This window comes from Astyanax mexicanus, chromosome 24 (assembly GCF_023375975.1).
Source record: "Astyanax mexicanus isolate ESR-SI-001 chromosome 24, AstMex3_surface, whole genome shotgun sequence".
Lineage (NCBI taxonomy): Eukaryota > Metazoa > Chordata > Actinopteri > Characiformes > Acestrorhamphidae > Astyanax > Astyanax mexicanus.
The window spans coordinates 21,286,953-21,303,195 of record NC_064431.1 but is presented as its reverse complement, the minus strand read 5'-3'; the positions used below and the strand labels follow the sequence as shown (position 1 = coordinate 21,303,195).

At 40.2% G+C, this 16,243-nt stretch overlaps 1 protein-coding gene across 3 annotated transcripts in view; it reads right to left on the bottom strand.

Annotated features, from left to right (window-relative positions):
• srgap2 (SLIT-ROBO Rho GTPase activating protein 2) overlaps positions 1–16,243 on the bottom strand; it is a 151,462-nt gene that overhangs the window by 30,620 nt on the left and 104,599 nt on the right. For all 3 annotated transcript variants that reach the window (XM_007247748.4, XM_049471447.1, XM_049471448.1), the window contains 6 exons: positions 13,185–13,400; positions 10,471–10,599; positions 8,143–8,364; positions 6,203–6,304; positions 5,452–5,649; positions 3,687–3,771 (listed from right to left, as the gene is read on the bottom strand). In XM_007247748.4, coding sequence (XP_007247810.3) covers positions 3,687–3,771; positions 5,452–5,649; positions 6,203–6,304; positions 8,143–8,364; positions 10,471–10,599; positions 13,185–13,400 — 952 coding nt within the window. The remainder of the gene's footprint in view (positions 1–3,686; positions 3,772–5,451; positions 5,650–6,202; positions 6,305–8,142; positions 8,365–10,470; positions 10,600–13,184; positions 13,401–16,243) is intronic.

Sequence of the window (16,243 nt, the reverse complement as noted above, 5' to 3'; positions counted from 1 at the left end):
GTAAAATCGAAGTAACCTATGTATTAATATAAGGTTAACATAGCCTAGATGATGCTACTTAAATCCCTCTCTAAGTGCAACCTTAATGAGTAAAACACCTTTGGAAACCCATTGGAAACTCCTGGAACAATCTATTAACATAATTTGCTCACCATCAGTGTGTAGTCACTCTCTTCAGGCTACTGTTTTCCATGTGTTCACTTGGAACATACTGTATATTGTGGTAGAGCTTAAATTTCCAGATTTTCACTAATGTTGGAAGCAGCAGCATTAGCATTAGCAGCAATAATAATAAATAAAAAGGAACCCTGAGTGTTCCGGTAAGCCAGGGCGATATTAGCTAGTGCTTTGTCCCACATCGTATGTTTTAAGATGGTAAACGTGCAGGCTACTGTCCTATATGCTCACCCATGAATGGCAAAAGAGTTTAGCGTGGTTAGTGGCTAATGTTAATGCTGTTAATGCTGCTCCAGCAGTGCTAGCCGGGGTTAGCAGCAGGCAACGGGACGATAATACTTACCTCTGAACGGCAAAAGAGCTAGTGCTCAGCACGTTTATCGGCTAATGCTAATACTGCTATAGCCTTGTTGCTGGAGAACTAAACGGAAACTCCTGTATAACGCTGCACTTCAGCGAAATGGCTTTACTGCTGGTAAAAATCATACATAAGGCACACTGATAATTTGAAGGGAACATTAATGGAAAGTGCGCCTTACAGTGGGAAAAATACGGTACCCCGTTCTTTTGTCTCTTCTTTTTAATGTAGATATTCGTTTACTGTCAGATGTTTCTGTGCAGTTAAGGGAACTTTATTGTTTATTTCTGCATGACTGTAGACAGCTAATGGCTCTCGTAATGTGGAGGTCACTTTGGATCCATTAAATGGTAGGATAAATTCATCTTTAGGTCAAGTTTAGGATGTTTTTCTTTTAAAATCGCATTGTTACTGGTGTGTGTTAATGCATCCTCTGTTTGTGTGTGTGTAGCTTGCTTTGCAGATGTACTGCAGTATGGGGGGTGGGGGGGTCTTTGCCAGTGAGGTGTGTGTGTCTGTGCCTTGATATCCCCACAGAGATGTGTACAGTATAGGTGTGCAGGGATGAGATAGAATAGAATTAGTGATAATATTGGTATATTAATGGAAAGAGGCGGGAGGGGGTATGAGGGACAGAATTGGCTTATCTTCATTCAGGCTGCAATTCTTGCAAAATACCTCGAAAAAATAAAGGCTTTTCAATAGATACATAGGTGCCTAATGCATGTAATGAAAATAAACACATATGGTAGTATGTTTACACTGCCGTGCAAAGTCCTGGAACATCAGTAAGTAAATTATTTAAGGCAATTTGTTTAGTGAAGTAAAGATGGTAGTGAAGAACAGTTGAGTTCAGTAATAAAGAGCAATAATACACGAGAGGCATTGCTATAATATGTAATATTGGCACTGCTGGGCTGCGGTTGTAGGCACCAGGCCGCAGGTCTCGCTGTTTATTAAAAGATTCTGAGTGAAAGAGGACGAGAAAATACGATCTGTTTGGTTATAAAAAACTCTGAGAGTTAAAACAGTTCCATTGCTGCTCTGTTTGGCTTGTAAGCGCTGCATCGTTGCTAGGTAACCTGTATGTGGTGGAGTAATGCATGGAGAGCTTTGGTTACAGTACATTACCGGCTGATAACGGCACTCATAGAATGCCTCTCAGCCAGGGTCGGAACTAACTGGGGTACAATAGTCCTTTACTAGTACTTTACTTCTGTACTATTTACACTGGATTGTGTACCATTTCAGGTTATTCACTCAATTATTTAAAAAAAAAAGATTTTGATGTAATTGATGTATACCATTATATCAGTGGCATAAACTGTCTTAAAAATTAATGATATTGCTTAATTCATATAAAATATTGTCCAAACAATATTAGTCCTACACAGATATAACTGAGAACCTTTTAAAAGCACACATTTGTCTGAAAACACACACACACACACACAATTCCCCTGCCTTGTCTACTATCTCCCTCTAAGCAGCCTGTGTATGACACCTGACATTTGACCCCTATTACTCTGTCCTGCAGAGGGGGGGTTGGGGGGTGAGAGTGTAGGCTGCTACCCCAGTCGTATCCCACCACTGGACTTCAACAGAGCTTCATTGTTCATCATTCTCATCCTGACTGATCTGATGCCATCCGTACCATTCTCTCACTCATCAGAGATCGTCACACACACAAACACACACACACACACACACAAACACAATGCACGCTACTGACACATTACCATAGTGTGACTACACTGCTGTATACTCTACTCTGCACTGAAGGCCTATGCTAATATAATATATGCCAATAACATTTCTAATTCTGATTCACCAGTGGTCCTCCAATTAAGCTCAAGGCTATGACTTGGAAACCCAGTTACTATACCATGGTCAGCTGCACCAGCAGATCTATCTATCCTTGATTGAAAATGCAAAGGATGCTATTGGATGAGCTATCAACACTCCACCCCTACCCCAATCTGCAGCAGGAACTGTGTGAGAAAACTGCATCTATATGGCATGGATTATCACAGGACTCCATTAGGAACCTCTATAACTCCATGCCAAAACATCTATATATATACTAATATATATATATGTATATATATATATATATATATATATATATACATATATATATATGTATATATATGTATATATACTAATATACATATATATATATATATATATATATATATATATATATATATATATATATATATATATATATATATATATATATATATATCGCTGTCCTATGAAAAACATGAAAATGTTTGTCGATTTTTTGTTTACTACAAAATTTGAACAGACAAACTGTCCCTTAGACTGTGCCAAAATTTCTTGATGAATGGACCAATAGTAACCTTCTATTGAAAGTTTACAAGGTTTTTTCTCTCCTGTAAAGTTGCTATTTTGGAGATTTTTTTGTTGGAGATGTTTTTCATTGGACAGCGACGAAATACACTGCCTGCCCAAAAAAAAAAAAAAAAAAATTGGTACCTGGATTTAACTAGGCAATGTGGGGTTGCTGCTGTAGTTGGTCAGGTCTAGGTTCAGCAACAGTATGTGATGAAAGAATGAGTTCAGCTGACTACCTGAATATACTGAATATGGACCAGGTTATTCCATCAATGGATTTTTTCTTCCCTGATGGCACGGCCATATTCCAAGATGACAATTCCAGGATTAATGGGGCTGGAATTTTGAAAGAGTGATTCAGGGAGGATGAGATCATCATTTTAACACATGGATTGTTTGGATTGTTCACCACAGAGTCCAGACCTTAACCTCATTAAAAATCTTAGGGATGTGCTGGAGAAGCTTTGTGCAGCGGTCAGATTCTGCCATCATCAATGCTGCTGCAAGATCTTGGTGAAAAATTAATTCCACACTGGATTGAAATAAATCTTGTGAGATTGCAGAAGCTTATTGAAACAATGCCACAGTAAATGTGTTCAGCAATCAAAGCTAAAGGCGGTCCAACCAAATATTAAAGTGTGTTTTGCCAAGGCAGTGTATATTAGTATAATATATAGTGTATATGAGTGTATAAAGTATAGAGTACCACACTCACTCACACACCTACTCACTCACACACTCGCTTACACACACACACACACACACACACACACACATTAAATTCACTCACTTTCTCCCAGGGTCTTCTCGATCAGATCTTGCTTGGCTTGCAGTTTGGTGATGAGATTTCTGCCCTCCAGGAACTCCTTCAATTTCTGAAAGAGAAAGAAAAAAAAGCCACACTGTCATCCGTTTTTCTTTCTACCCGCCGTTCTGACATTTCAGCACCCTCTATCTCTGCCCACATCTGGTATTAATCTTCATCTTTATCTTTTAGCCTCTTCTTCCATCATTCTCTAATCGTTCTCTTCTTCCCATCTGCCCCGTAGCCTTTATTATCATCACACATGTAAACATCTGGCCCATGCTGGAGGCTGAAGGGCATCATCACGGGCCCTGACAGCTGCAGCTCCTTTAAAGGATGGACAGCAGCTCTGACAGGACAAAGAAAGAGGGAGAGGAAAGGGCTTGGGGGGGGAGAATAAAAGAATGAGGGAGTAAAAATGTCAGGCAGTCAGACAGATGCTTGAGATGCTGCAGTGGCACCTATCAAAACCTACTGCACCTGAACAGCTTTACACCTTAACAGTGCAGCTAGAGAGACCACCAGCACATGCAGCCTCTGGGGAGAAAAGTTGATTCCATTTGTTTTAATTACAACTGTCGATTAAACAAAAAAAAAAAAAAAAAAAAAAACTAATAAATTGTAGTTAATTTTCTTAAAACTGAAGCTTTTCATTTTTTTGTATATTTTTTATTTACAAAATCTACAAAAATGTACAAACATTTATTTTATTGTATTTATTAACATTTACGGTGTCAATTAATAAAAAATATTTTTATGATTAATCATTATTTACCCCTTTACAGTAACAAATCTGTAATTTCTACAAATGTTTTTTGAAATTGATAGGATCATAATACTAATTACTACTATTATAATATACTACTCAAGTTAATACTGTATTATACACTATATGCACCCTCTTATTGGAACACCTGATCATTCCATCAAAAACATCAAGATGAAACTGGCACTCATTAGGACCACCACAGGAATGGAGGAGCAAGAGTTTCCTCCGTTGCAAAGGATAATTTAATTATCAGATATACCAGTCTTAGAAACCGCAAGTTAACAGCATCTCAGATAAGAGACACCTAAATACTTCACACAGTATTTTGGTTTGTTTAACGCTTATAAGTTTACTACATGATTCCTTATGTATTCCTTCATAGTCTTTTCTTAAAGTTTTCTTTACTTTTCACTGATACTTTAAGTACAAGTAAGGAAAGCAAGACCAAGACTTGAAGAGGATCAGAAAGAGAAAAAGAAATACAGCAATGGAAAAGAGAATAAAATAAAAGCAGATGTGAAAGAAAGGAAAGCTCTGTTCTACATCAAAGGAAAAAAATAAAAAACAAAACCCCTGCCTGGCTAATCAATGCTCTTTTATGCTGGTATTGATTCCCTATACTGCCACTGGCTCCACAGCCCGGGACATGAAGCAGGACCTGTCTGCCCTCAGCTGCTGTACAATACATTAATCTATTCCTGAAAATGAAAGATAATGATGAACATTAAACACACGGTTTACACTGTTTATATCAGCTCTGACTGCAATTACCTTTCAACAAAACCCTCCCCGGGTTATCATCTGTCTAGACCATAACAACAAATCTATAGATATTAATGCTGTGTTCCTTTTACCTAAGAAGATCAAATTTACCTTAGATAGTAATTGTATTTGATTAAATAAATAAATAAATAAAAAAAGAAAAGAAAAACCTAAAACTAGTTAGCAAAAGACTCTGGAATTAATCACAACAAAACTCACAGTGAAGTAGAACTGCTCGGTCTCCTGCTGGTTGGCACGTCTCTTGGCCAGGCTGGGTTTGCTCATGAACGACTCGGACATGGTGGACTTGACCGACTCCATGGAGTTGCTGTGGTGGAAGCAGTCTGTTACATCAAAGTCCTCAATGGTCACCATGTCCTGGATGGTCTGCAGAGTGGCCTCCATGGTCTTCTTCACCTAAAAGAGATAGAGAGAGATAGGGGAAAAGCTGTTATGTAACAGAAAAAGAAATTAAATTAAACTGAAAGTGAATAAGAAACAGGACTGTGAACTGAACAATTTTGGATTACCATATTTTTCACACTATATGGCAGATTTAAAATCAACAAAAATTAACAGTGTGCCTTATGCATGAATTTTACCAGTCAGCTTGTAAGAAGCAGCCAGCACTTACAAACTGCCATCTGCAACTAAGAAAAAAGTCATTTTTATATCTTAACAGGTCTAAGCAAACCTCAAACTATAGCCCCCACAGTCAAATGATGATGATGCCATTGAATGGGAATGCCCCCATGATGCCTTGGGGTGCCACACAATAAATATCCAAATAAAGCAGTGAAACCCATACAGATGATTAGGCCAGATCACTGTGTCTGCATGTCTGTATAAGAGGAAGGTTTAGAGTCGGTGGTTGGTGAGAGGTGGTGTGTGGTACTACACGTGTATTTACTGTATGAGACTAAAAGAGTGTGTACAGTACAGAAAAATGTCTGTGCCCTTGTGTACTCACCTCCTCGTTCTCTATGGTGAGTGTGGACAGACGAGACTGGAGCTGCTGGCACCTCTGGAGAAGCTCGCTCTGCAGCGGCACCTGAGCACACATGTAGCCCATCTAAAATAGAGAGAGAGAGAGACATAGAGAAAGTACTCTATAAGAACTCTGAAAAAATGTTACGCTTTCAGTTTACTAGGTAGAGCTTAACTGTAAACCCCCAATTAGTTTGAACACAAAATAAGCCTGTTTACATTAAATTTACAGTATATTCTTTAACACTGTAAACTGCCACCACCATTTTCTTCATATACACAGGGGACTCCCCTGTCCTTTTGTGACCCGACTGAACAGAGTCAGTGACTAACTCAGCTCCGCCTGCAGGGAGAGTGCGTGACACTCGCCAGCGTCTAAATGCCCCTCAAACCCTATTCCCTCACACTCTTACAGATGGGGAACATCTGGCCACAGCGGCCTCCCCTCTCCTCAGGGACTGAGCGAGCGCCCGCTGCAAGCTGGCACAGAGCTAACCAGCTGCGCTGCCCTTCACACTAACACACACGTCCGGGCACGGAGAGCTACGCCAGGCCCCAGGACAGCACGCAGCATTTTTAATTATTTTCATCACCAATGAGGAACCCACGAGGACTCTCTCCATAGACCCTCGCTCTGGTCGGCCATCTGCCCGGCTCTGTCACTACTGTCGAGCTGCGCTGTCAGGAGACGGTGTAACGACAACTCGCTACAATAATAAACCTCTGAGGCCCTGCGAGATCCGTTACAGACCCGAGTTCTGGCAGACCCAAGATCTGTCGGACCCAAGGGTCCCCCAAACTGTGACTGTGTCTGATGGAGGAACGCTGCATTCCTCTGTGTTTCAGAACAGGCCAAGTCTGTCTGTGTTTATACTGGTGCATCTCAAAATTTTTTGAAAATCATTAAAAAGCTACTTTATTTTAATAATTCAGTTCAAAATGTGGAACTCATATCTTATATAGATGTATTGCACACAGAGTGATCTATTCTAGGTGTTTATTTCTTTAGTTGTTGATGATTATGGCTTACAGCCAATGAAAACCCAGAAATCTGTGTCTCAGAAAATTTGAATACTATATAAGACCAATTGGTACTTTTAGCAATGTGGGCAGTGTGTCAAATTCTGCTGGAAAATGAAATCCGCATCTCCATTAAAGTTGTCAGCAGAGGGAAGCATGAAGTGCTGTAAGACTTTAGACTTGATAGAACACAGTGGATCAACACCAGCAGATGACATGTCTCTCCAAACCATCACTGATAATCAGTAAATTTTACATTTTATTTGGAAATGCAAAATTCATTGGGAAATCTGGAGAGCCATGCCATCTGAATAAAGTAAAATATATATTTTTTTGTTATTCTTGTTAGGAAGATTATCAAACATTTTGCTTATTCTTCTTTGTTTTTTTCTAGTTCTGTAAGATTGTAAGAGGTTTATCCGCAGGCATTGCCACAAAAATCATCTAAAAGATTTTACGCAATGCAAAAGTATGCAATTTTTTAATTAACTAAACCATAGACTGTATATAGCTGGACAGAGCATCGTCTCTCAAAAGTGAAGCCACCACAGGTCAGGCGCCCCCTGCTGTTCGGTTTCAGAAAGCTGTGTAGACAGCCCTCAGGGGCGGGTTTATTTAAATGAGTAGGCTGTCTCTCCACAGTCTTTCTCTACTGCGCAGACTCGGGTTTCAGGATCGCCAACATGGCGGAAGATTTTGGCTTCATTTTCATTGAATGAATGGGAACGGAGACACGGCATTCATCTTTTTTTACAGTCTCTGAACTAAACTAAAGTAGTAAATAGTTTCACAGCAGCACATACTTTAACCAACTTCAGAAACTATTCGTTTATAGCAGCTCCAATAAACTCTACAAAAACTATTCCAGCCATTTCATATAAAACTACTCCACCACCCACTGACCTGATCCCCCATATGAGACTGGAAGTCAAAGCGCATGGGTGGGCAGAAGATGTTGTTGTATGTCTCCATCAGCCTCTGTTTGTCAGTGTTGGCCTCCAGGTTCTCGGCCGCGTTCTCGATGGTCTCCAGTCCGCCGTGCTTCGACGTCTCCACGTTAAACTCGGCTGAGAGGTAGGTACGCAGCGCTCGGTTCAAGCTGGCGTGGTAACCAAGGTCACAGCACTGGAAGGAATGGAATGAAAGGAAGAAAAGAAAGAAAAAAATGGTCGTTTGAGGAATTTAAAGCTTCAAATTGCTTGAAATAGAGAGGATTACATCTGGGCATGAGCTTGGAATCTAGTGGAATAGTTACTGACATGCTATTCTCCCGTGTGACATATTTGGCGAGCCTGCGTCTATACTGCAGGTGGTCTCTCGACTGGAACCAATGCGTTATTTCACTGAGTGGAGAATGTCCAATTAAAATACTCAAAAATGTGTACACAATCTCTACAAAGGGAAAGGGAACTGGGCCTGCATTGCTCCATTTCCTGATCCAGCAGACTCCAACCCGCAGACATGGCTCTCTGTTAACCTTTGCATGGTTCATTTGTATCTAACCATGGCTCGATGCCTTAAAAGTCCACGTTCACCGTATTTTCATTTCTATGTTCTTTGAGCTCTGGTTGTAGCCACAGTCTCTGATCTAGAGCTTTCTGCACCCACTGCATCGTCAAATTCTACTGCTCAGTGGAAGCCTTGTTTGAACCAGCCGGGTGCCGACAAGAAAGGATTTGTGGGCCCCCTGGTGGAGCTCAGCCAGGGGGCTGCCGCAGGTCTACCTGCAGGGCAAGGATTAGAGGGTTGGAGTAGCTATGTGGGGCAACTATTTATAGTCATCTAAGATTTAGATAAAGGTTAGGTTGTAGAGGTTCCTAATAGTGAACCTAATGTTCCTAATGGTCACATTCATGTAGCTTAAATATTCTGGTCATATATCTCGGTCAGCACACTCCGGTGCACTGTTCCAACAGGACCATGCTCGTCCACATACTGCTGCTGCCTCAAGAGCTTGCCTGGAAGAAACAGATTGTTCACCTTTAGGAACCTCTACAACTCCATTAAAAATAGCGTATTATTTGAACTAATAATAACTAATGATAACTAATAATAAACTAAGATATAAAAATGATGGATTACAGACTAGACCATGCACTGGATGGCTGCTATGGGTATAAACTGGCATTTACTTCCTGAAAACAAGTGGATTTTAGCTGTTTTTCTGAGGTGGATTAGTTACTAATACTTGTTAACAGGACAAGGGCATTAAATACAGTAAGATGAGTTCATTCTTAATCTGTGTTATGAAGCCTAGAATAGTGTGAGAATAGCCGCAATGCTAGCAGCTAGGCTCAGTAGGTGTAAAGTCACGATGCTAACAGAAACAGCAGCCAATCTCAGCAGTAATGATAACTGTTTCTCTGAGCTGGATTACTTAATGGTAGTTGTTGATAGTGTCTCTGTTTGCTTGTCCCTAACAATACAGGTGAAAAGCAAATACCTACAGTCCATTGCCAGATAACCATGAATTTTCATTCCTTGGTATACCGTGAAACCTTGGCTCTTCACCATTAGGAACCTCTACAACTTCTTAGAAAAAGCGTATTTTTTAACTATAAGGCGTAATTAAAATCTTTTAATGTTCCCAAAAATCATCAGTGAGCCTTATAATCCGGTGTGCTTTATGTACAAATTCTACCAGTCAGGTAGTAAAGAGCAATAAAGCCAATCCACTAAAGAACAGTGTTATAAGGGCGAGTATATGGGACTGTATATAGTCTGGGTAGTGCAAAAACAAGCTGAGGCGAACCACTAGCTGATAGCGCCCTGGGTTACCTGAACATTCAGGACTCCTCAGTCTATCGCTATCGAGCGGCATTTACGTCCCGCTAGCCGTGTGATTAGCAGCTAATGTTAATGCTAATGCTGCTGCATCCAGCCTTAGTGCTGGAGAAACTTTAATAAAAACTCACCCTTAGTCAAAATATTGGAAATCTAAGCTTACTGTGAATAAACGGAAGTGCTTTACTAAACTAAATAAATGGTTTTCAGGAGAGAAATCTGTGTAGATTAACATCCAGTGCATCCTTACTAGTGTAGAACTTTATTAAGGGTGCGCCTTATAGTGCGAAAAATACGGTGCAGTAAAATTATTATTTTTTATTGTTTTTGACCTTGGAATACCATTTTAGCCTAGTTTAGACTAAAGCATAAAATAGCTATATTACGATCTAAAAGCATGGGAACTTGGGGAAACTGAGGAGTCTGACGATGTGCAGGTGGACTTACGTCTATGAGGTCGGAGAGGTCGTGGATGTAGTACTTGAACACGCAGCAGTTGGTGGCCTCCAGAGCCAGCAGGTACTCGTTCCTGGCCTTGATGGCTTTCAGCCTGTTCTCAGTGTATTTGGCTTGGCGCTGAGGAGGAGATGAACGGTAAGAAAAAAGAGAGAGCGAGAGAGAACATTAAATTAAAGCCAGTAAATCACTCTCGCCTATAACCAGCAGTGTGGATCTGGTGTCTCCACGGTTTAGCTTTGACAGGATCTGGCTGAAAGACGACAGAGAAACGTTCAAGCTGCACCACAATTTCCTAACCCTGCAGTCTGGAATTACGACACAAACCAGCATCTCCAGTGTCCTCCGGCTTCTCTGTGGGGATTTAAAGAGGCAGAAACAGATAATCTAGAACCTATAATCACTTTCCTCCACTACTTTAACATGTCAAATCTGTCTGTCAAAAAATGGAGAACCTTGATCTAGTGTCTTGTTAAATGGCTTGAAACTTTTACGGTATGATTACAGTTTCAGAAAATGACACAGTGCCATGATGTGGGTGATATTTTTAACTACCTTAAAGCATTAATAAATGTATTACTAATAAACTGAGTTACAAAAATGATGGATCATAGACTAGTACATATACACTGGATGGCTGCTATGGGTGTAAACTGGATTTTAGCTGTTTTTCTGAGCTGGATTACTTACTGATACTTGTGGACAGCCCGAGGGCCTTACATACAGTAGAGTTATTCTGAAGCTGTGTTATGAAGCCTAGAATAGTGTGAGAATAGCCGCAATGCTAGCAGCCAGGCTCAGCCGTGTTAAAGTCACGATTGCTAACAGAAACAGCAGCCAATCTCAGCAGTAATGATAACTGTTTCTCTGAGCTGGATTATTTGATGATAGTTGTTGAGAGTGTCTCTGTTTGCTTGTCTTTTTCCCCAACAATAGGTGAAACAGGTGAAAAGCAAATAATTACAGTCTGATTACCATGAATTTTAATTCCTTGGTAAACCATGAAACCAGTTACCATTCCAACCTTATTTGGAAGCCCATTCCACAGTTAAAATGACGCTGAAACAGCTTCCCTTCAGAGACTTTCATTAACCCGCATCATTCATCCAGAGAACACCAGATGATCATATGGTCTGCATGATACTGTAGGTCTAGAGCAGCAATGAAGCTCTTACCTCTTACCTTTAAGAATGCAGACTCAGACCCAGGACCTGTTATAGAGGCCACTCGGCACCATCTGGCGATGATGGTATGTACTATATGCCTCATCCATCTCTCTCCTTCTCTCTTGCTCTACCTCTCTCACTCCCTCTCAATCATTCTCCTCTTTCAATTCAAACACCTTCTCCATCTGTTTAGCATTCTGCCACCCACATTGACCTTTCCTCCACATTCCCCACTTTCCTCACCTCAACTGACCACCAAACCAACAAAACACTCTTCCCTTCACACCTTGGCTTCTCTTCTCTTCATCCAGCCTTCTCCTGAGAGTAGAAGTGCTCCACAATGGCTTCAAATAAAAACTCTTTACATTAACCTCATACTAGTAGAGTAAAAATTATATTATATAGATGAATTACACCCAAAATGAGCTATTCTAAGTGTTTATTTCTTTAAATGTTGATGATTAGGCTTACAGCCAATGAAAAGCCAAAAAACAGTGTCTCAGAAAATTAGAATATTATATAAGACCAATTGGTACTTTTGGCAGCGTGGGCAGTGTGCCAAGTCCTGCTGGAAAATGAAATCCACATCTCCATAAAAGTTGTCAGCTGAGGGAAGCATGAACTGCTGTAAGATTTTGTGGGAAACACTGTTTTGACTTTGGACTTGATATAAAACACAGTGGACCAACACCAGCAGATGACATCACTGATTGTGGAAACTTCACACTAGACCTCAAGCAGCTTGAACTGTGTGTCTCTGCACTCTTCCTCCAGACTCTGATCCCTTGATTTTCTAAATTAATTAAAATTTACTGATGATCAGTGATGGTTTGGAGAGTCATGTCATCTGCTACCCACTGTGCAAAAGGACACTGGGACAGATCCGTTTTGAATTGTGCCGGTTCCGGCCAGATCCTTTTTGCTATCTGGGTAGTGTTGATCCACTGTGTTTTATTATCAAGTCAGTGCAGTGTTTTCCCAGAAAATATTACAGCACTTCATGCTTCCCTCTGCTGACAACTTTTATGGAGATGCAGATTTCATTTTCTAGCAGGACTTGGCACTACTGCCCACACTGCCAAAAGTTGTCCGATATAATACTCTAATTTTCTGAGACACAGTTATTTGAGTTTTCATTGGCTGTGATCATAATCATCAACAATAAAAGAAATAAACACTTAAAATAGATCACTCTGTATGTAATACATCTATATAATATGAGTTTCATATTTTTAACTGAATTACTGAAATAAAGTAACTTTTCAATTATATTCAAAGTTTTTGAGATATACTAGAAAATTGAAGGCATTTTCTTCTCTCTTGTAATTTGGCAAATCAAGGTTTTAGCATGGCCAACACTAATAGAGAGGATATGACAACATATATAATACACATATATATATATGTACGGCAGCAGCATGTGGACAAGCATTGTCCTGTAAGTGCCAAATTAAAAATAGTTTGCGTTTAGAAAAGGTTAAATTAATTTTATAGCATGGTATGCTACAACAAACAAAAATTACACAGCCCTCTTCTCACCTTCTCCTTCATCTTCTCGATCTTCTTGACGGAGCTGCGGCGGACGGGCTTGTCGTCGAGCCGAATGCTGGTGAGAGAGTCTGGCGAGCGAGGGGTCTGCCGGTCCTCCTGTCGGGCACTGCGTCCCATCTGCTTCTCCTCCTGCTTCTCTGCCTCCTTCAGCTTGCTCTCAGCATTGATGCTGTCCGTGTTGTACATGTGATACGTCTTCATCACCTGCAGGAGGAACCAAGAGGAAGAGATCAGAACTGGAATATAAGTAAACTGGAATTGGAATAAGAGTTGGCCCACAGCCAACCCAGAAAAGAAGACCTGATTAGCATCCAAACCATAATGAAGAGTTGCTCCAACAGTAGGCAGTGGAGACAACCAGGTCTTGAAGAACAGAATTTCTTGCTCTCGTAATGTTTTTGAGAGCATTGTTTGTGTTTTATCTATATCATGGCAAAAACTTCTCAACTAAGTAAAAAAAAACATTTACTTTAAGAAATGAAGGTCAGTCAAACTGAAACATTTTAAAGTATCCTGATGTGCAGTCGAAAAAAGACCATCAAAAACATTATGATGAAACTGGCACTCATCAGGATCGCCCCAGGAAAGGAAGAGCAGGAGTTACCTCTGTTGCACAGGATAAGTTAATCAGAGTTACTAGGATCAGAAAGCGCAAGTTGCTCCCCAGATAAGAGGATCTAAATGTCATTATTTTCGTTTGTTTAACACTTTTTACTTTTACTACATGATTCCTTAGGCGTTCATTCATAGTCTGGATTACCTCAACATTAATTTACAATGTAAAATATATATATAAAAAATGAAAAACACTGAATAAGTCAGTGTGTCTAAACTTTTGACTGGTACTCAATACTCAAATCGATATTTGACAGCACATATCAATATGATGCAATCTATCTATTGCCGCAATCTATTGCAATATTGATATATTGTCCATCCATCCTAATCCACAGTGTAAATGTGATCTGAGGGGAGGAATTAGTACTGAATGTCTGAGTGTATAAACATGTGTGTGTGTGTGTGTGTGCGTGTGTGTGTGTATGAGGATTGATGGAGGCGTGAGGACTGCATGACACACAGGAATGTGTACAATGTGTGTGAGGTGCAGCATGTATGCTGCTCATGAGATTAGTAAAATAAATCACATTTAATAAGATTTGTTTCCGGCCTTCGCCTCTTTTGTTGTAGCATCTGTTTCCACTCCGTGCATTTGCTGCCTTTTTGTAGCCTAATTACCCCCAAATCTGTTCAGGTGGTCATACCCAGAGCAGCTGGCGGCCGAGAAAGTGCGGGCAGCTCAGAAACCAGGCAGGAGGAAACGGGAAGCGTGGCAGAGCCAGTAGCATTTCAGGCTCGACAGCACAAATTACCTACAATGCCCGAGACCCTCAGAGAAGCCAGCCTGCCCCCAAATTATTAGCTCAAATTGCTGGGATTTGCAGTCATGCCGGCACGGCCAATAGCGTGTCTTGTTTTTCTAGCCCAGTGCGCTGCCTTCGGTCGAAAGTAAGAAGCGACTTCTGTATCCGAGACTCCAGCAAAGCACTCTGGAAGGATTGCTGCTCCACTGAGCAGAACCAGCTAATCATCATAAGCTGAAGAAGAGAAACAGACTGTCTTAATATCCCATCAGTCTGCATTACAGGGGAATATAATCTTCTCTATCTGACTGAGAGGACTACTTTCTTAACTAGGGCTGTGTATTGCTAAGAACTTGCCGATACAATACTTATAAATGATATGATTCAATATGATTCAAAAGCACCAGTCCAAAGTTTAAACACTTTCTCCTTTTTTCCTACATTTTAAATAAATACTGAAGTCATCATCCAGACTATGAAGGAACACATAAGAATTATGTAGTAACTAAAAAAAAAAGTGTTAAACAAACCAAAATACTCTGAATATTGTGAAGCATTAAGATGGCTCTTATATGGACAGCTGTTAACTTCTGAGGCTGGTATCCTGTACAACAGATATAACTCTTGGTCTTCCTTTCCTTGGACAATCCTAGTTTAGGAGAGCTAGTTTAATCATAACGTTTTTGGTGGTCTTTGTGACTGCACTTAAGTTTTTTTATTCTTCACTTAGTTGAGTAGTTCTTGACATAATATGAATTAGAACATCGCTGTATTTATAGTTTGCTTATATGGTACTCTAGTCTTCAGTAATGAAGGTCAGAACATTAACATGTAGTTACCAGATTAAGTTTACTCTCAGACAGATTCTGAGAGATATCGTCTGACGGAGGGATCTATACCTACGTTCTGTGGAAAGTCAGCAGATGAGGGAGATGTAAACACTTTTAAGTAATGATTTTTGGGTTTTGATCACAGTTAGGCATGAACTAGCTTGTTCGTGTTTTGCCGTTTAGCACAAGCTAACACTAACCTGTGGTAAATGCTCAGTGTAAACATGTAGTGTGGCCAGCAACAGCTTATTTGCATAAAAGTGACAGAGCCCTTAAATAGCTCATTTTGATAGGGACTGAAACTGGCAGGAATAGAACTGGAAAGATCTCTTTAATATGCCTCCTTTGGTTTAGATTGGATTGAACTGGACTGGAACTAAATCTGTGTTGGTCAACAGTCAGCACTTATGTACTTATATCAAACTGGGGGCCAAAAAACTTGATTGGGGGACCCTCTAGGTGCAACTGTAGTAGGTGTGAAAAGTCAAATCTACAACGTCATTGGGTTTCTTATTCTTCTTTTTCTTCTTCTTCTTCATATCTACAACCATGTTTCTTATAGATATGTGTTAAGAGTGTGAAGAACCTTTAAATTATTTGATGCCTAAAGGTCTTCAGATTCTTAAAGACCCTCTTTTACAGAATTGTTCCTTATAAAATCAAAAGTGGATCTTCGACGGCATCACTGGAAGAACCCTTCAAAGAATCTTTTTATTTTATTATTTATAAGTGCAGTACCAGCAACAAACAGTGTGGCCACGGTAGTAGACCACACCAGTCCTCAGCAAAGGAAGGAATTTACAACGGCTGCTAAGCACTGGAAGACGCCGTTTACAGGGAGGGGCTGGGGTTCGGT